The sequence below is a fragment of the Podarcis raffonei genome, chromosome 2, assembly GCF_027172205.1.
Source record: "Podarcis raffonei isolate rPodRaf1 chromosome 2, rPodRaf1.pri, whole genome shotgun sequence".
In the NCBI taxonomy this organism is placed as follows: domain Eukaryota; kingdom Metazoa; phylum Chordata; class Lepidosauria; order Squamata; family Lacertidae; genus Podarcis; species Podarcis raffonei.
The window spans coordinates 113,244,872-113,265,921 of NC_070603.1; the positions used below are offsets into that span (position 1 = coordinate 113,244,872).

Below are 21,050 nucleotides of genomic sequence, written 5' to 3' on the forward strand. Positions count from 1 at the left end.
GGGTGGGGTATAAATAATAAATTATTATTATTATGTTTCCATCTGCCCACCACATGGAATTAGGCCAAGGGTTGAATATAGCTTTTGGAATGCAGATTCCCAACCCCAGACTTAGAGCACTTATGGGGAACATTTATGCCCCTCAGCCCCAGGAAGTGTAGTCAAGAGCCTGGGATGATGGCAGCTGCAGTTCAGCAACATGAGAGAAGCCAAATGTTCCTCACCTTCCTTAGAGGAAGGACAGAAAGCAAGCAGGATTCAAGGGAGATATGCATCTGCAATCGTTTTTGAGCTTGGAAAAGAAAACAAGGCAGCCATAAGAAACACAGAAGCCTTTAATACATCTTGGCTTAGCAAAAATCATCCCAGAAACACGTCCACTCTTCCACATAAAACCTACGAACAAAAGTTCTCTTAAAAAAGTTAACGTGCAGATCAGCTTTACTGTTTAACATGCAAAATAACTGTGAAAATATGTGTTTTCACCCCCCTTGAAATATAAACAGTGTCAGGATTGGTTAAGGTTTTATTTCAACCCCAGAATCCCCTTCATCGGAGGAGGGAGAAGCCAAATGGCCACACTGAATTGTAGCGTAGAACAGCCTTTTCCCAACCGTGTAACCCTCCAGATTAGAATATAGGAAACTTTTGTCTCCCCCAGGAGTTGCTGAACTATAACTCCCAGCAGCCCCAGCAAGCATCATCAATGGCCAGGGATGACGGGAGTTGTAGTCTGGCAATACCCAGAGGTCCAAAGGTTCCCTACATCTGCTTCCAGCTACAACTCTCATCAGTCCCAGTCTGGTGGGAGTTGCAGTCGAATCATCTGGAAGGCTGGCCTAGAAGCAGGGCTTCCCAAACTTGGTTGCCCAGCTGTTGTTGGACTACAAATCCCATCATCCCTAACTAGCAGGACCAGTGGTGTCAGGGATGATGTAGTCCAAAAACAGATGGGAGACCCGAGTTTGGGGGGGGAGGGGCTAGCCTAGACCAGCCTCCCCAGGAAGACACGAAAGTGAGTCGCTCGTGTTCTGCACTCCATCAACCACTGAGATGCGCAGCAGAATCAATGTCCTAAGTGGCCAAAGCCCTAAAGTGGGAAGAAGTTTCTGGCTGCCTTAGCGGGGCAGTGTTAGAACAGCTTTATTGGAAACATGAAAGAAGGGGAGGAAGGACTCTCTGGCGATGGTAGTTATTGGGGTCTGGAAAAGCAGGGCTGCATCGTCCGCATCAAAGAAGGCCACATGCCTCCCGTCACAGTTTAAAGACACTCGGACTTTCTTGAGCTCCCGCACAGGGCTCAGAGGAGGGAAGTCAGGGGGGTTGAAAACTGCGTACTGACTTCCCCGCTTCCCTATTGCCCAGATCCCAACCTTATAGCTTATGGCAGCCACGTCCTTCCTCTTGACGGACTTCCTGGCCACCCCCACGGCCCATTCGCCCTCGCTTCCCACGGCGACGTCCCAGTAGTTCCTGCCCACGGCAAACTCCTCGCATCCCAGGAGGAATAGGTTGGCTTCAAACCGCTTCCGGCTCTTGGGCAGCTCTTGAGTTTTGTCCGCCAGTCTCACGCTTTTGCAGTCCTTAGAGAGGACAAGCCGGGGATGCGCTGTCTCTGGATCAAAGGCCACAATCGCTGAAAGAAGATGGCGGAGAGAAATGAGTAACAGTGGTGAGCTTGGAAGGGCTGGGAGGAGAAACGTACGCTTGGTGCAATAGTGTCACTATCTACGATACGTTTTTGGGAAATGGTTTGCTACTGCAACACGCTGTACATGGGGCTACCTTTGAAGGTGACCCGGAAACTACAACTAATCCAGAATGCGGCAGCTATACTGGTGACTGGGAGCGGCCGCTGAGACCACATAACACCTGTTCTGAGAGATCTGCATTGGTTCCCAGTACGTTTCTGAGCACAATTCAAAGTGTTTGTGCTGACCTTTAAAGCCCTAAACGGCCTCAGTCCTGTATACCTCAAGGAGCATCTCCACCCCCCATCGTTCAGCCCGGACACTGAGATCCAGTGCCGAGGGCCTTCTGGCGGTTCCCTCATTGCGAGAAGTGAGGTTACAGGGAACCAGACAGAGGGCCTTCTTGGTAGTGGCGCCCGCCCTGTGGAACGCCCTCCCTTCAGATGTGAAGGAAATAAGCAGCCATCCTATCTTTAAAAGACATCTGAAGGCAGCCCTGTTCAGGGAAGTTTTTAATATTTAATGCTGTACTGTTTTTAACACTTGATTGGGAGCCGCCAGATGGGCGGGGTATAAATAATAAATTATGATGATGATGATGATGATGATGATGATGATGATGATGATGCATCTAGACACCTCTTAAGATATCACAGCCAAATTTTGCAAGAGAGCTCCCAAAGTCAAGGAACAGATTTTTGCTTATGGCTGGATACCATTTTGAATTAAGATGGTTGGACTGAACCCTTCAAAACCTTACTGATTTCAAACACCAATTTCAAAACTGCATTGAGTTTTGGGTTTGTTAGAGTTACCAAGTAACGTTGGGTACGAGGCTGCAATTGCATGACAAATATAATTTTACACATACACAATAGTGTAAGTTTGATTGTTGTCTTTTTAATTGTATATATTGCTTGTTTTATGTTGCTATGGCCGTTGGCTAATGCGAATAAAGTTTATCTATCTATCTAAGTTTAATTGTCCAGGGCTTATTGGTAGGGCATGGAAACAGGCCCAGTCAGATAGGGCAGGGACAACTTGAGGTGCACATTTTTGGGCCCCAGCTAATTCTTTCCAAGTTCTGCTGTTGTACCATATCTTAACCTATTACAGTATTTGTAAGAATATATTCCAAACCTCATTGAATTTGTCCATGGCAAGTCTGCGTTTATATGCAAGTTGTTCATACGCTGCAAGTTTGTATAAGTCTTTAATCCAATCATAAAAGGGAGCCACATTTTCCCCCAATTAATCAGTATCAGTCTTTTTGCTGTGGTTAGGGCATGGAGAGTCCACTCATATTGTCCTTTTGTAAAGGTAAAGGTAAAGGGAATCCTGACCTAATGGTCCAGTCATGACCGCCTCTGGGGTTGTGGCGCTCATCTCGCTTTATTGGCCGAGGTAGCCGGGGTACAGCTTCCGGGTCATGTGGCCAGCATGACTAAGCCGCATCTGGCGAACCAGAGCAGCGCACGGAAATGCCATTTACCTTCCCACCACAGCAGTACCTATTTATCTACTTGCACTTTGATGTGCTTTCAAACTGCTAGGTTGGCAGGAGCTGGGACCGAGCAACAGGAGCTCACCCCCCTCAGGGGGATTTGAACCGCCAACCTTCTGATCGGCAAGTCCTAGGCTCTGTGGTTTAAACACCCACAGCACCACTCGCGTCCCCGACTAATTCTAATTCTGCCACTATCCTCCTTCCCTGCTGAGATCTACAAGGGAAACATTGATCCCAAGAAGGGGGAAGCTGACAGACTGTTCCATGCTCTAAAGTGGATGGAAGTAAGAAGACAGGCAAGTAGGCAGTGGCTGAGGGTAGACTGAATTTACAATAATAATTAATTAATTAATTAATTAATTAATTAATTATAATAATAATTTATTATTTATATCCTGCCCTTCTGGCTGGGTTTCCCCAGCCACTCTGGGCAGCTTCCAACAGATCACTAAAATACAATAACCTATTAAACATTAAAAACTTCCCTAAACAGGGCTGCCTTCAGATGTCTTCTAAAAGTTTGGTAATTATTTTTCTCTTTGACATCTGGTGGGAGGGCGTTCCACAGGGCGGGTGCCACTACTGAGAAGGCCCTCTGCCTGGTTCCCTGTAACTTGGCTTTTCGCAGTAAGGGAACCGCCAGAAGGCCCTCGGCGCTGAACCTCAGTGTCCAGGCAGAACGATGGGGGTGGAGACGCTCCTTCAGGTATACTGGACTGAGGCCGTCCATTTGCACAAATGGACTAGTCTCCACTGACTGGAACTGACAGAACCTGGAGCCTACCACATCTTGAGGGCTGTAGGCTTACAACATAAAAGCGATACAAAATAAAAACAAAACTTAAGAATATCTCGCATTTAAAACCAGTCCTGCATAGTGTCCAGAGCGTCAGACTAAGACCTGGGAGACTGGGATTCAAAACCCAACTTGGTCATGAAGTTCACCCCTTGACCTTGGGCCAGTCACTGTCTCCCTGCCTAACCTACTTCACAGGGTTGTGGGGATTAAATGAGGGAGGGGGAAAACCATGTCTGCCACCTTACGCTCCTTGAAGGATATGGTGGAATGCAAATGCAAGTAATACAAATCAAAATCAACTCATAAAACAGCAGGCAGATAACCCAACACAGTGCAATCAAAAAATATACGCCCTCCTTTTGAGATTCCTTTGACCCGTCGCAGGTCCCAGAGGTTTACCTTCCTGAAGCGAGAATCTAGACTCCAGAGCATCTGAAGAAGGAAAGGGAAAATACCTTGATCACCACATCACTGTCTTCATCGAACAGATCAGTTTCCCTCAGTCTGTTCCTTGTCCCCCTCCCCCTTATTTCAGGTGAAGAATTAAAGAGGAAGCTGAGGAGATTTGTGCAGGTGGGGGGAGAATCATCTTCACAGACCAGCCTTGAGTCCCCAGACGTTGTTTGACTACAACTCCCATCATCCTCAACCACTGGTCCTGCTGGCTAGGGATGATAGGAGTTGTGGTCCAGCAACATCTGGGGAATGCCATAGATCAAGACCAAATAGATCGGGGTGGGGAATCTGCGGCTGGACTCTATTTCCCATCAGGCCCTGCTAGGACAGTCAGTGATCAAGGATGGTGACAGTTGTAGTCCACCCACATCGGCAGGGCTACAGGTTCCCCATATATGGCCTAGGACCCTCATACCTACGGGACCGCCTCTCCTGGTATGTCCCATGGAGGACCTTACGGTCTTCATATAAAAACATATTGGAGATCCCAGGCCACAGAGAGGTTAGGCTGGCCTCGACCAGAGCCAGGGCTTTTTTGGTCATGGCCCTGATCTGGTGGAACGCTCTGTCACAAGAGACTAGGGCCCTGCGGGACTTGACATCTTTCCGCAGGGCCTGCAAGACAGAGCTGTTCCACCAGGCCTTTGGCCAGGGCACAGTCTGACCCCCTCCTTCTGTAATCCTGATAGAACTCTAGCCATGGTTGCCATTAATTTGATTCTGAATTGATTTTAGAATGTATTTTAATTAATTGATTGTGATTTTATGTAAACGGTGCTATTTTTATTGTTGTTAGCCACTCTGAGCCCGGCTTTGGCTGGGGAGGGTGGGATATAATTATTATTATTATTATTATTATTATTATTATTATTATTATTATTATTAATTATTATTATTATTATCCTGGGATTAGACCTAGGACTTCTTTTTTTCAGGCGGAACCCAGTTCTGGCACCTTTTAAGTAGGCACCATTGCCATTCTAAGAAATCAAGGGAGGCGTTCATGGTGAGTTCCGGCACCTCTTTTTCTAAAAAACATAGCACTGATTCGACCCATCCAAGCATCTACACTTAGATGGCAACAGCACCACCTCCCACAGACCAGAGTGGATAAAAATCAATGATTTTTTTATTTAAATCGGATTTTTAAAAAAAAAATTAATAAATTGGATTTTTAAAAATTTTAATCGGATTTTTAAAATAAAACGCTTTTGGAGGAAAAATATTTCCAAAGAATGTTTTCTATATAAGTTACATTATAGTCCAAAGGCTATTCATCAGGAAATAAGGATTTGTTTTAAGTTAAAGCTAAAACTCAGTCTATCAAACTGCGGGAGGCAGTGGAAGACAGGAGTGCCTGGCGTGCTCTGGTCCATGGGGTCACGAAGAGTTGAACACAACTAAATGACTAAACAACAAAACTCAGTCTAAGTCTCTTTGTTTATTGTTTAACCACATCAGTTAACAAATATGGATATGTATGTCATAATGTTATTGTTTTAAATAAATTGTTTAAATTGTTATTAAGGAAATAATTTTTCTCCTTCCAATAAAGTACAGCAGAAAAGTTGTCCAAATATAAACAGTTAACTTATTAAACGTCACAACAATTTCGTAATTATCGGTCTATGTATTTCTAATAGTATAACCAAATTGGTAGTTTTTGATATAACTGTAAAAACTACTCTGAACATTTATTATTCGAAAAAAACGAAACCTTCATCTGGTTGTAAATATTAAGATTATACCAGCAAGAAGGAGTCTTTCTGTAAAAAAAAAGGATTTAAATCAAGTCTTACTGACTAGTGATTTTAATTGTGATTTAAATTGATTTGATTTAACTCAAATCCACCCTGTCACAGACTCAAGGTAACTCCAAGGTACACACAAGAACAAATAGTCTTTTTTATATAAAATAGAAAAATGTAAGAGAGAAATCCCTCAAAGAGCACTCAGCGGCACTGTGGAGGTTCTCCCTAGGATCCCACCGTAAGGAACAACCCAAGCCGAGGTCTCCAGAAGAAGCCTCTGTTCCTGGGATTTGGATGAACTTCCTCCCAGGACTGGCACGCCTTTGGCCCTTCCACTTGGGGCATATCGCCATGGCCAGCGTCAAAAACGAACAAACAAGAGGTCTGCAGCAAGATCTTTCCTTTACCTTTGAATTGCTTCACGGCACTCTCCAGAGAGATGTTTGCGTCCGTCACGTCCCATATTTCCCACAGCTGCTTCGGCAAAAAAGGGCTCACGCACTGAAACGGTGTTGCCTGGTGGAACCTGGAGAAGAAGAAGAAGAGTTTGGATTTGATACCCCGCTTTATCACTACCCGAAGGAGTCTCAAAGCAGCCAACAATCTCCTTTCCCTTCCTCCCTCACAACAAACACTCTGTGGGGTGAGTGGGGCTGAGAGACTTCAGAGAAGTGTGACTGGCCCAAGGTCACCCAGCAGCTGCATGTGGAGGAGCGGGAAAGTGAACCCGGTTCCCCAGATTACGAGTCTATCGCTCTTAACCACTACACCACACTGGCTCCACACTGGAGAGAAAACAAACCACCGCTGAACCCACCATCGCTATGTCCCAGAGACAACAGAGATTCAATGGAAAACTAGGCAGCAAGCAGGGATGGCTCCGCCACTCAGAACACTGGAGGACATACCATGTTTGCAGGATCAGGCCAAAGACCAATCTACTGTGTCCCCCTGTTCCCACAGTGCTCAGGGACCTGAGAAAAACAACCACTCTTTGCCCTCTGTGATTCCCAGGACCCTGCCTCTATGCAGGATTTTGTAGAGCTCCACTTACTTCTCCATGGTGTTCCCAGCATCCTAGAAGGGAGAGAGAAAAAGAAGAAATCGGAGCCTGATGCACGCCGTTCGGAAGAAAACCCCTCTTGTGCCCATCTGCAGGCCATCTGCTTAGCAGAAGCCATCTAAAAACACTGGTGGAAAGGTGTGTTTTAACCCAACACAGGCAATTGTGTGTAAATTGAGTACATTGGACATAACAGCTAGTGCAGAGGTCGGCAACCTAAGGCCCGGGGGCCTATTCCGGCCCGAATGGGTTCTGGATCCGGCTCGCGGACATTCACTCCCATGGAGATCGTCCGTGGGCTGGACAGGCACAGTGCGACGCCCAAAATTGCTGCTCTGCAGGCACAATTTTCGGCATCTGGGCATTTGTTGTTGTTTAGTCGTTTAGTCGTGTCTGACTCTTTGTGACCCCCTGGACCAGAGCACGCCAGGCACTCCTGTCTTCCACTGCCTCCCGCAGTTTGGTCAGACTCATGTTTGTAGCTTCGAGAACACTGTCCAACCATCTCGTCCTCTGTTGTCCCCTTCTCCTTGTGCCCTCCATCTTTCCCAACATCAGGGTCTTTTCCAGGGAGTCTTCTCTTCTCATGAGGTGGCCAAAGTATTGGAGCCTGAGCTTCAGGATCTGTCCTTCCAGTGAGCACTCAGGGCTGATTTCCTTCAGAATGGATCGGTTTGATCTTCTTGCAGTCCATGGGACTCTCAAGAGTCTCCTCCAGCACCATAATTCAAAAGCATCAATTCTTTGGCGATCAGCCTTCTTTGTGGTCCAGCTCTCACTTCCATACATGCACAGAAGCAATTTCCGGCGCCGCGGACATGCGCAGATGCAATTTCTGGAGTCACGCTCCGCCCGTCCGGCTCACGGACGATTTCCGCGGGAGTGTTCCGGCCCATGCCCAGTAAGCCTTGCTGACCCCTGAGCTAGTGCTTCATGCTACCCAAGCCTTTCAAAATTGGTCACATTCCTTTCTCACCAGAACTTCAGAGCAGCATTTAATTGGGAGCACGCCTCCCCAATGCATCCTCACCACAACCCCCCGAGGTAGGCAGATTTTATTTTATTAAATTTCTTAGCCCCTCACAGAGCTACAGTTCACAGAGTGGTCAATCCATCTCTCTCCCAAGGGAACTCTATGAACTGAAGCTAGGTATCCTCATAGTTCGCAGCACCCTTAAACTACAGCTCCCACAAATCTTTGGGGGAAGCCATGGCTGTAGGGACGCGGGTGGCGCTGTGGGTTAAACCACAGAGCCTAGGACTTGCCGATCAGAAGGTCAGCGGTTCGAATCCCCACAACGGGGTGAGCTCCCGTTGCTCGGTCCCTGCTCCTGCCAACCTAGCAGTTCAAAAGCACGTCAAAAGTGCAAGTAGATAAATAGGTACCGCTCCGGCGGGAAGGTAAACGGCGTTTCTGTGCGCTGCTCTGGTTCGCCAGAAGCGGCTTAGTCATGCTGTACGCTGGCTCCCTCGGCCAATAAAGCGAAATGAGCACCGCAACCCCAGAGTCGGTCACGACTGGACCTAATGGTCAGGGGTCCCTTTACCTTTACCTTTACGGCTGTTTACGGTGGTATCAGAGGGCTTTAAATGTATGGTGTGGGTGCCGCCTAAGGAAAGGGTGAATGAAGGTTTGGGTACCAGACTGTCCTTGGGGGGAAAGCCTTGTCCATTTCTTGCCACTTCCGCCTTACCTGCAGGAGTTCACTCACTGGCTGGCAGCACTTCTTCTCCAGCTCCCGGATGAGGATTTCGCAAGAGGAGACTTCCCGAAAAAGCTTGCTCATGTGATTGTCTCTCCTTGTTACGATCTCCTTCAGTATGTCTCGGAGCTTGCCAACCATAGTGTGCTCTTCAGACAACAGGAACTGGCGCAGCTCGTCGAACTTGGACAGTGTTTCTTGCATCAACTTTTCTGTCAGTTTCTTCAATAAGTCGATGGAAAGAGAGCAGGCAAAGAGAGAGAGAGAGGTCAGAGGAGGCAGGAATAAGGTTGGTCCTGGCAACATTAGGATACTAATTATATAGAAAAGGACGTTTCCTTTTACAGTGGTACCTTGGTTCTCAAACTTAATCCTTTCTGGTAGTCTGTTCCAAAACCAAAGCGTTCCAAAACCAAGGCATGCTTTCCCATAGAAAGTAATGCAAAATGGATTAATCCGTTCCAGACTTTTTAAAACAACCCCTAAAACAGTAATTTAACATGAATTTTACTATCTAACGAGACCATTGGTCCATAAAATGAACTGCTAGGCTGCGGAAGGCGACTCTACACTCAGAACGTTCACAAAAGGGGGCTTAATGCTGTAAATCGGCTGTTCACATATCACAAACAAGGTGTTGGGTTTTTTTATTTATCAGATTTCCTTCAGAGAGGATGATCCCAGATTAAATTGGGGGGGGGGCAATAAGGGTGGCGTTTTTACAACAACAATGCAGTGCAGTAGCTGTGAAAAGTTTGCACACACTCTGGAGTTCGCATGAGAAAGGCTCATCCCACAAGAAGCACAGAAAAACCTGGTTTTACATGCAACAGGGAAAGAGTTTCCAAAAAGGGACCTCCAACTTGGATGTTATTTTATGCACTCCTTTGTCGGCAATTACACAATATTTTTTTAAGTGCTACTACTTTTTGATCTATGGGCTACTTTTAAAATGAGGCTGCATTTTAAATTGCATTTTAACCTGTATTTTAAATTGGTTCTCCCCCCCCCCTTATGCTTTTACTGTAATTTTACCGGTGTTAGCCGCCCTGAGCCCGGCTCCGGCCAGGGAGGGCAGGGTATAAATAAAATTTATTATATTATTATTATTATTATTATTATTGTTGTTATTATTATTATTATTATTACTACTTGCGGACTTGCCAGTAACAGTGACACTTACAATAAGGGTTTGAGTTTGTTTTTCTGAAGCTGATCTACACTCCAGAATTGCCTCTTCCCGGTTCTCTAGGGCATTAATGCAGTTGCCTATGTGACCCTGAAAAGAAAACACAAGCATGCTTTAGGAGAGTATGTAATAAAGTTAAAAAAACATTCTAAGCTCAAAGCATTCTCTCAACCAGTGATCCCAGGGCTGCCATGAACAGGGACCTTCGGCCACCAAATGCCTAAGTAAGCAAGCATGTTTTTAAATTCTTCCTCCTGTCTACCAGCTCCACCTGGTACGCAGGCTAAGACCCTACCTGCCCGCGGACTGTCTTGCCAGAGTGCTGCATGCTCTGGTTATCTCCCGCTTGGACTACTGCAATGCTACCTTTGAAGGTGACCCGGAAACTGCAATTAATCCAGAATGCGGCAGCTAGACTGGTGATTGGCACTAGCCGCCGGGACCTGAGAGATCTGCATTGGCACGTTTCTGAGCACAATTCAAAGTGTTGGTGCTGACCTTTAAAGCCCTAAACGGCCTCAGCCCAGTATATCTGAAGGAGCATCTCCACCCCCATCGTTCAGCCCGGACACTGAGGTCCAGCGCCGATGGCCTTCTGACGGTTTTCTTCCTGTGAGAAATGAGGTTACAGGGACCCAGGCAGAGGGCCTTCTCGGTAGTGGCGCCCGCCCTGTAGAACGCTCTCCCATCAGATGTGAAAGAAATAAGCAGCTATCCTATCTTTAAAAGACATCTGAAGGCAGCCCTGTTCAGGGAAGTTTTTAATATTTAATGCTGTATTGTTTTTAACATTCGATTGGGAACCGCCCAGAGTGGCTGGGGAAACTCAGCCAGATGGGCGGGGTATAAATAATAAATTATTATTATTATTATTATTATTATTATTACTCCTGCAAATCAACAATATGCATTCATTATTCCCAGCCCAGTCGTAGAAACAAAGGCCTCTCTCACCTTGGTCTCTTGGGCAGCTTCCTCCATGGGAACTACGTCGTGAGCCTTGTGCTCTGTGGATTCGACACATGCTGAGCAGACTAGGGCTTGGTCAGTCTTACAGAAAGATGTGGGAGGCTCTGGGTGCCTGTAGCAGGTTCCCTCCCCTCCTTTAGCCTGTTTAGCTTGATCTCTGAGGAATCTAGCCAAGTTTTCCAGCGGCTTGTTTGTAATGAGCCTGTCAGGCTCAACTACCCATCTGCACTCAGGGCAGCTCCGATCACGCACAAAGTCTTTCCAGTACTTGAAAACGCAGTGGTGGCAGAAATTGTGCCCGCAATCTAGAATCACTGGATCAGTGAAATACTGCAAGCAAATGGAGCAAGTCACTTCCACCTCAAACATCTTCAGGGTATCCTCAGCGGCCATTGCTCAATACAACAGTTTTTATTTTTAAGTTGAATTTAACTTCCCTTCTCTCCGAAAGATGCAAAAACCTGTGGCCTGAGATTTTAGAGGGAACTCCTTTTATTTTAACTGCTGCAGAAATTGTGCGCAACCGACAACACCAGTCTGGGGAAGGAAAGAGAGAAAAAGGATAAGGATGACCATCTTCTAACTAAATTGTGCATCTAAAACATAGCAAAGTTTGGTGGGCACCTCAAAGACTAGGAATTAAAAAAAATAGTGTAAGGAAAAGGAGGGGACATTTTATCATATGTGGTAGGATTGTAAGGTAATTTTTAAAAAATTGGGAAATGATATACAACGAATTGAAGAAAATGTTCCATTTAACATTTGTTAAAAAACCCGAGGCATTTTTGTTGGGGATTGTAGGGAAAGACCTGCCCAAAAAGTTGAAAAACATCTTCATGTATGCGACAACGGCCGCAAGAGTTCTGGTAACACAAGGATGGAAGACTAAAGAAGCCTCAACTAAAGAATCATGGCAAGAAAAATTGATGGACTATGCAGAACTGGCAAAACTGACATATAAGCTACGGGACAGGGATAACTGTGACTTTAAGGATGAATGGGAACCCTTTACAAAGTATCTGAAGATGCAACAAAGCGAACTGGACTCCTTGGCAGGTTTTGAATAAACATTCACAAACCTTTTATTGATAATAATCAGCTAAATAGTTTGAGGATCTATACAACTTTGTAACATGCAGAAAACAGCATTTTTAGAGAAATCAAAGACTGGAACTGAGGGAAGTCGGGGGGGGGTGGGGTGCGGGGGGGGGGTTGTGTGGGAGGGGGGAGGGAGGAAAAATGGGGGGACAAGGATGATATGTTTTTGGATAATATGTCTTGTTATAATTTTGAATTTAAAAAAAAGACAGAGGAATTTTAAAAAATACATTTATCTATCCTCGTTGTTCTTGCTGCTACATACACAGCTTCCTGACTGGACCTCCAAGACTATGGGTGCTAAAGTGCGAGAGACAAGCACTCTGCACATGCTCAAGCCTAATTCGTAGCTGTTAGTATTTCCGGGACTGAGCAGGAAACGCTTTAGGGTGAAGCCTCAGGGACACACAGAAAGAAAGAAATATTATTTGTGTATCACAGAACAGGGACCACGAGGGAAGGTCATTTAAGTCCAACCCCCTGCAACTGAGACCTCTCTTGCCAAACGACCCTAAGATTAAATATCTTTACGCACTGAGCTACTCTCATCAAGGGGGGGAGGAAACAACAGCCGCTTCAGGGAGAGAGGGAAAATGGACTGCGAATGAGGCGCGCGGGGGAAATAGCACGCTTCCCATTCAATCTTACCCCAACAACAAAAGACACGCAGCCTAGCCAGGCAATCAATTTGAAGCTCTTACAAATTCGATTGCCCCTTTCAGCAGAGGTGAGGAAAAGCAAAACACTACTGGGAGGACCAGGAAGCTATCAATCAATATATATTGCGTCGAGAGGCGGAGCTACTAAAGCAAAGCGAAAGTGAGGGTGCGGCCAGAGGGGGGGCTTTAATCCCGGGAGAAACCCTGGGATTTAAAATATATATCTATATATATATATTATATATATATATATATATATATATATTAAGATATATATTTTATATAAGATATATATTATATATCTTATAATATAAATAAGATATATAAGATATATATTTAATATAATATCATATATAATATAATATCATTATATAAGATATATATTTAAGATATATATTTTAAATCCCAGGGTTTCTCCCGGGATTAAAGCCCCCCCTCTGGCCGCACCCTCACTTTCGCTTTGCTTTAGTAGCTCCGCCTCTAAAATTTATATATATATTGAGGTTTCAGAGGGAACACGGACAACACCAGTCTGGGTAAGGAAAAAGAGAAACACTCTCTTTATATATTTAAATCCCAGGGTTTCTCCCGGAATTAAAGCTCCCCCCCCCCTCTGGCCACACCCTCACTTTCGCTTTGGTTTTAGTAGCTCCGCCTCTCGGCGCGGGCGGCTCCGGCAATTCGGATTGGGCGAGGCTGGCGACACCTGCGGCCAATGGCGCCGCTCCTTTCCTTTCTGCTGGTTGCTGCGCCAGCGCCTTAGGCACCGCGCTTTGCTGCACTGGAGGGGAGAGCGCTTAGGAAGGGGCGGGTGCAAGTCGGAGGTCTCTCTTCGGGCGTAGTGTCATGTTAAGAGCCTGAAGCAAAATGCTCTTCCTCCCTCACATCTGGATCGCTTCAATGAGCCATTTCCAAAGGGGTAGCTGTGCTAGGCTCCTGGTCACATGTCACCCGCCCTCGCAAAGGCAGGTAAATAAATAAATAAATAAATAAATAAATAATATTAGTACCCCATCCATCTGAGTTGGGTGCTGGACGGCTACCAGCACATATAATCAGCATAAAGGTGAAGGTAAAGGGACCGCTGACCATTAGGTCCAGTCATGGCCGACTCTGCGGTTGCGGCACTCATCTCGCTTTATGGGCTGAGGGAGCCGGCGTACAGCTTCTGGGTCATGTGGCCAGCATGACTAAGCCGCTTCTGGCAAACCAGAGCAGTGCACGGTAACGCTGTTTACCTTCCCGCTGGAGCAGTACCTGTTTATCTACTTCCACTTTGACGTGCTTTCGAACTGCTAGGTTGGCAGGAGCAGAGACCGAGCAATGGGAGCTCACCCCGTTGCGGGGATTCGAACCGCCGACCTTCTGATCGGCAAGCCCTAGGCTCTGTGGTTAACCCACAGTGCCACCCGTGTTAAACCTTAAAAAAGGCTTCCCTATACAGGGCTGCCTTCAGATGTTTCCTAAATGTTATATACAGTGACCTCGGGTTACATACGCTTCAGGTTACAGACTCTGCTAACCCAGAAATATTACCTTGGGTTAAGTACTTTGCTTCAGGATGAGAACAGAAATCGTGTCGTGGCGGCACGGCAGCGGCAGCAGGAGACCCCATTAGCTAAAGTGGTACCTCAGGTTAAGAACAGTTTCAGGTTAAGAACGGACCACCAGAACGAATTAAGTTCTTAACCCAAAATACCATTGTATAGAATTGGCCACTACAAGAATGATGGACTAGATTGGCCTTTGATCCAGCAGGGCTCTTATTACATTCTTTAAGTCCTTGTGTCCCATTTCTTGCAAAAGCATGCATGTTCTTCACATGCAAATAAACATGCCCCTTAACAGACACCCCCCCCAATGTTGATAAACTAATCCCACCTGCAGAGAGCCAGAGCGATTAGCCCTGTTATCTTTTAATTAATTGGTAACCAGAATGTCATCCCTGATTGGCCAGAAGAAGGAAACACTCGCACCTGAGGACCATTTAAAGGTTGGGGGTGTGAGAAACATACACCATTGAAGCCCAAAAAGGAAGTAGATGCTCGCAGGTGGTGGTGTTTTTAAATAGTTTTTAAATAGTTGTATTGTGAAGCAATGGCACTGGTGAGTTGGCAAAAAAAATTTTTTAGAAATGCTATTTGCTTATTGTGAGTGTGAAGTTTAAGGGTATGATAATTATCCGTGGCAGGCATGGGGAATGTTTGATATTTCAGGTGAATTACGACTTTAAAGTCACACTTTAAAATCAGGTCAACCAAAGGCCTGGTTAAAGAGGAACGTTTTTGCCTGGTGCCTAAAGGTGTATAATGAAGGCATCCGTCTTAACTTCCCTGGGGAGAGCATTCCACAGACAGGGAGCCACTGCAGAGAAGGCCCCGTTCTCGTGTTGCCACCCTCCAGACCTCTCAAGGAGGAGGCACATGAAGGAGGGCCTCAGAAGATGATCTCAGGGTCCGGGTAGGTTCATAGTTAGTCCTCATGGAGTTCTTCCATAAAGTGGGTGAGATGGGAAAATCCAATGGCCATCAAAGGGCAATTGATACCTTGATTAGGGTCAACCAGAATGGGATAAAAATCATGGACTGGTTTCTGTTTCAGTATAAATAGCTTACTGAAAAGACTTGGTATTGAGTTTAACTAATCTGGAAAGATCTTATATTAGCCGCAGTCATGTAAGAGGACTGCAGTTAAAATGATTGTCCGCAATTGATTCCTCTCCCTCTCTGAAGTATTCTGTTCTCCCAGTAAGAACAAAAGGGGGGGGACTGTGTAGACCATATGCTTTGCATGCACAAGTTCCTAGGTTCAATTCCTAGCTGGGCTGTTATCATATCAGTATATAATTGACACTTAAGAATAAGATGAGCCAGATTCACCAGTACTACTTCCCTACAAACAAGTAATCTATATTGGATTATGGTATACCATAACAATTTTCCCCAACTGCATCATTGTCCAGGGCAGTATTGCTCCTACCTCCAAAACCTGTGTTTAAATATATTTCTAGTGACATTTTCCCATGGATTCCGTGCCTATACAAAGAATCCAAAGTTTGGAAACTGTTCTGAAAATTTTTGTAACCAAGTTTCCTTGCACATGTATGCCCTTTGTTCCTCTGGATATCAGAAGATTGTCTTCTTGGTTTACCATTTTAAATTTACCATATTATTTAACCTGAAATCATTTTCATGTTCTAATTAGATACACTGGGGGTAGATTAATGAAAACCCTAAAATCACAAAATCAAGTCTGAATTATTTTGATTTTAGTAAAATCTGCCCAACCCCTAATTTCAACACCAAAGATTAGCATTAGTATCACATTTGTTTTTAAAAATGTTTAAAATTGGGTGTAATGACCCTGGATGTCTGAAAGTCATCAATCTGTTTAAAGATCATAAAGAGGCAGTTGACTTTAATTTGTTTATCTTTATTTGTTTATCTTTATCTTTATCCAAGAACCTGAGGCTGAAAAAGATTATACTATGAGAAATGGGAGCCCTTGAATCTTTCACATTCTTTTTTTTTAATATAGCAAATGGTTGCTCGCTTGAATTTGAAGGCCGGGGAACGCATTGAAATGAAAGCCAAGGTGCCCCGAGAAGCCAAAAGGTCTGTATTAATAGTGAAAATAGGACATTTACATTTTCCCCTTGTGGGAGATTGCAATCAAATGCAACTAGCAAGAATTGAGCTAGTTTGTGCATGGAGGGGTTAAAACAATAGAGCTGTGATTCCTAGACACAGGTCATGCCCCTTCTTCTCTGATGAAGGAGGAAGTGACACCATCTCTCCCTCTCCCTCTCCCTTTCCTTCCGCCATGTAAATCAGCCAGGTCTGGTCTTGAGCATTTCAAGTACAGAACGCTTGTTCAGAACTACAATCTGTATGTTGTACTCAAGAGTATGCTATCTGTGTTCTCTTTGCTGCTGCTTGGATAAATGCATAAACCTGGCCTTTGGAACGTTTTTGTAAGTAAAGCATTTTAAACTTACTGTACTGGTGTGGTCTGTTCAATGCTAAGAGGGATAGAAAACAGAAAGCACCGTATGCAACAAAATGGGATATGGAAAAGATTTAACAGCCCGAATTCCCACCTTCTACTGCTGAACTTCGCGAGTTTAAACTCTGCTACCGGAGGCTCTCTCCCACTGGAGAGAGTGTTAAGCCCCACGTTTTGAATCTAGGCACCCAGCCAATCGTTTTATTTATTCACCCCACACATGTGGGCCACAAGGATTATATATCTCCCCTCCCTCAATACGCTTAATATATGCATTTTGGAAACATTCTTTGCTTGGAGAACAGCATCACAAAATCCATGCAAGTGCAAATTTTGAACAATGGCTACATGTCAGTTCTCATGAGTCAGCTTGATAAGATTTAGCCTTGAATGCAAACTGAATCAGATTTCTACCCCATTCCCTAAAGGGAGGGCCTGGTAAAGCCTGTATCTATACTACAAACTATCTCTGTGTGCTAATATAAACAGGCATGATATTCCATAGGGTACTCTTGGGGCCGTAGCCTTCTAGTAAAGACAGTACAGTGGTACCTCAGGTTACATACGTTTCAGGTTACATACGCTTCAGGTTACAAACTCGGCTAACCCAGAAATAGTACCTCGGGTTAAGAACTTTGCTTCAGGATGAGAACAGAAATCGTGCTCCGGTGGTGCGGCGGCAGTGGGAGGCCCCATTAGTTAAAGTGGTGCTTCAGGTTAAGAACAGTTTCAGGTTAAGAACGGACCTCCGGAACGAATTAAGTACTTAACCCGAGGTACCACTGTACTGAGTTAGATGGACTAATGCTTTAGCTAAGATTGCAGGAGGTTATTCTATGACTCTGTATAAAGCATGTTTTCCCATGTTCCTATCAGCTTTACCTTTCATATAGGCCGGAATGCCTCGAATCCGCTCCTTCAATTTAACGCTCGATTTGAGACTTTCAACGGAGACAGGGTCGTCCTTTTTAACTCTGAGACGGGGAGAGAGCGGGATCTTCTCTTGGACCTGGGACTATTCGTCACAGTAAGTAAGAGGCGAGCCCTGTTGCAGGAATAACTTGCGGGGGGAACAGCTAGGGATGTATATCTGAGACCTAAAGGATAAACCAACGCTCAGTAGGTCAATGTAATAAGGTGGAAGGGTGAGGGGACCTTGATTTAAAACAGGAATGAGGAATCTGTGGCCCTTGAGATACTGGACACAAAGTTCCCATAATTCCTAATAATTAGCCCTGCTAGCTGGGACGGAGGAGCGTTCAACAAACAGCTGGAGAACCATAGCTTCCCAACCAATGAAATAAAATGTTCTCGTCTGGCATATCAAAAACTTTGGGCTCTTCCAAATGGCCTGTTTAACTGAGCATTCATCCTGATTTGCAAAGTTTACATGGAGGCTAGACTATATCCAGTCTCCAATTAAAGCTGCTTGTGATTTTTAGGTGGGATAGAATAATACCCCTTATATCTGGATTACGAACAGTTTCGTGATTTTTTATGCCCGCCGCTGCTTTTTCTCCACAGTTTAAGCAACCAGGGCTGCATTCAGATGGCATATAATAATAATAATAATAATAATAATAATAATAATAATAATAATAATTTATTTATTTATACCCTGCCCATCTGGCTGAGTTTCCCCAGCCACTCTGGGCGGCTCCCAATCGAATGTTAAAAACAATACAGCATTAAATATTAAAAACTTCCCTAAACAGGGCTGCCTTCAGATGTCTTTTAAAGATAGGATAGCTGCTTATTTCCTTGACATCTGATGGGAGGGTGTTTCACAGGGTGGGCGCTACTACCGAGAAGGCCCTTTGTCTGGTTCCCTGTAACCTCATTTCTCGCAATGAGGGAACTGCCAGAGGGCCCTCGGAGCTGGACCTCAGTGTCTGGGCTGAACGATGGGGGTGGAGACGCTCCTTCAGGTATACAGGACCGAGGCCGTTTAGGGCTTTAAAGGTCGGCACCATCACTTTGAATTGTGCTCGGAAACGTACTGGGAGCCAATGCAGATCTCTCAGGACCGGTGTTATGTGGTCCCAGCAGCCACTCCCAGTCACCAGTCTAGCTGCCGCATTCTGGATTAATTGCAGTTTCCGGGTCACCTTCAAAGGTAGCCCCACGTAGAGCACATTGCAGTAGTCCAAGCGGGAGATAACTAGAGCATACACCACTCTGGCACCACTCTTATATCATTGACATTTCCTTACCTGCTCTCTCCACCCCCTCTAGTTTATGCGATATTTCACACACTGTAAAAGCCGCTTCCAGAAATCTGGTGGAATCTAGCGGAAGAATAGATCTCATTTCTTTAACCATTTCCAGCAGAAATCCAATTGCAAACCCATTAACTTGGAAAAATTGAGGTGTATGTTTACAAAATTTGCGGTGGTATACCAGCATACTGCTCTTTCCTGCCATTTAAAATTTAGTGTGGCATGCTAGCACCTTAATCCAAAAGTCACAGATCAGTGACACAACAAGGCGTTGCTGTTTCAAAACAATGCTAGAAATCAGGACAGAAGCTCTAGCAATTTAACCAGTAAAACTAACACAATAAACTCCACATCTGAATGCAGCCCTTGTATTAAACTCATGCCTAACACTATGTAAAGGTAAAGGGACCCTGACCATTAGGTCCAGTCGTGGCCGACTCTGGGGTTGTGGCGCTCATCTCTTTATTGGCTGAGGGAACCAGCATACAGCTTCTGGGTCATGTGGCCAGCATGACTAAGCCGCTTCTGGCGAACCAGAGCAGCGCACAGAGACGCCATTTACCTTCATGCCGGAGTGATACCTATTTATCTACTTGCACTTTGACGTGCTTTTGAACTGCTAGGTTGGCAGGAGCAGGGACCGAGCAACGGGAGCTCACCCTGTCGCGGGGATTCGAACTGCCAACCTTCTGATCGGCAAGTCCTAGGCTCTGTGGCGCCACCCGCGTCCCAACACTATGTAGTTAGGCTTATATTCTCTTGGCAAGTCTCTAGCTTTCCCTCTTGTCTGTCTGCTAACACCATAGCAATGGTTCCTATTCATTCAAATCAATATGACAAAAGATGCGTAGTTGATCTAACTCAGGCATCCTCAACCTTCGGCCCTCCAGATGTTTTGGACTACAATTCCCATCATCCCTGACCACTGGTCCTGTTAGCTAGGGATCATGCGAGTTGTAGGCCAAAACATCTGGAGGGCCGCAGGTTGGGAATGCCTGATCTAACTCTTCATTTCTCTTTCCAGGTAGCGTTCTCCTTTACCGCCCAAGATATGGTGTTGGAAGTGTTCAACCGGCCAATTATTAGACTCCCAACCCCACCGGGAATGCAAGTGGTGGAGCACCTCGCTGTAACTGGTGATATCGATGTTAAATCCATCACGTTCAGCCATCTCTTTCTTGCCTCTGGAAATAGTAACTTTTTAAAATGACGACGTGATCTTCGATTCTTCCCATTAGTTCTTGCTGTGGGGTTAGTATGCAATGTAAGTTTCTTTTAAGAAAGCCGAAGCAGATTTAGCCATGTAAAAGAGTTGGGAAGTAGCAATGGGCCGTATACTTCCTGACTTTTGTTGCCACTGTTGCTTTTATTTTGGAATAAAGCTGCTCTTCTTACTACTCACTGCCTTGATTCTTGGATACAACAATTCTGTTGGACGACTATTGCTCAACTTCCAACAGGTTACATATGCTTCAGGTTACAGACTCCGCTAACCCAGAAATAGTGCTTCAGGTTAAGAACTTTGCTTCAGGATAAGAACAGAAATCGTGCTCCGGCAGCGCAGCGGCAGCAGGAGGCCCCATTAGCTAAGGTGGTGCTTCAGGCTAAGAACAGTTTCAGGTTAAGAACAGACCTCCGAAACGAATTAAGTACTTAACCTGAGGTACCACTGTATTCCACAAGCTTTGTTTTCCTTTCTAAATGCCATGCCACCTGGGGCAACGCCATGTTTCTGATGATAAACAGTGAAAATATTCAAGATTCAGAATACAGTGGTACCTCAGTTTACAAACTTAATCTGTTCCTGAAGTCCATTCTTAAACCAAATCCGTTCTTAAACCGAGTAGTGCTTTCTCTAATGAGGCCTTCCTCCAGCGGTGCCCTTCCACCGTTTGGCTTCCGTTCGTAGACTGAGGCAAAGTTCACAAACCGGAACACTAA

At 45.2% G+C, this 21,050-nt stretch overlaps 2 protein-coding genes across 3 annotated transcripts; one reads left to right on the top strand and one right to left on the bottom strand.

Moving 5' to 3' along the window:
• Positions 1-768: 768 nt before the first annotated feature.
• Positions 769-11,643, bottom strand: LOC128409078 (E3 ubiquitin-protein ligase TRIM11-like). Of its 2 annotated transcripts, XM_053379279.1 has the most exons (7): positions 11,114-11,643; positions 10,154-10,249; positions 8,962-9,192; positions 7,259-7,281; positions 6,612-6,730; positions 4,397-4,429; positions 769-1,636 (listed from the first exon to the last, which is right to left on the bottom strand). In XM_053379279.1, exons 1-7 carry the CDS (start codon positions 11,519-11,521, stop codon positions 1,119-1,121), a joined length of 1,428 nt encoding a protein of 475 aa, XP_053235254.1. In that variant the 5' UTR covers positions 11,522-11,643; the 3' UTR covers positions 769-1,118. The 2 variants fall into 2 exon arrangements, with proteins under 2 accessions (XP_053235254.1, XP_053235256.1); XM_053379281.1 differs by lacking the exon at positions 10,154-10,249.
• A 4,782-nt stretch (positions 11,644-16,425) lies between these two features.
• Positions 16,426-20,506, top strand: LOC128408768 (galectin-1-like). The gene is made up of 3 exons (XM_053378789.1): positions 16,426-16,499; positions 17,767-17,917; positions 20,134-20,506. The coding sequence occupies exons 1-3, from the start codon at positions 16,426-16,428 to the stop codon at positions 20,317-20,319; spliced, it is 411 nt and encodes a 136-aa protein (XP_053234764.1). The 3' UTR covers positions 20,320-20,506.
• The last annotated feature ends 544 nt before the right edge of the window (positions 20,507-21,050 follow it).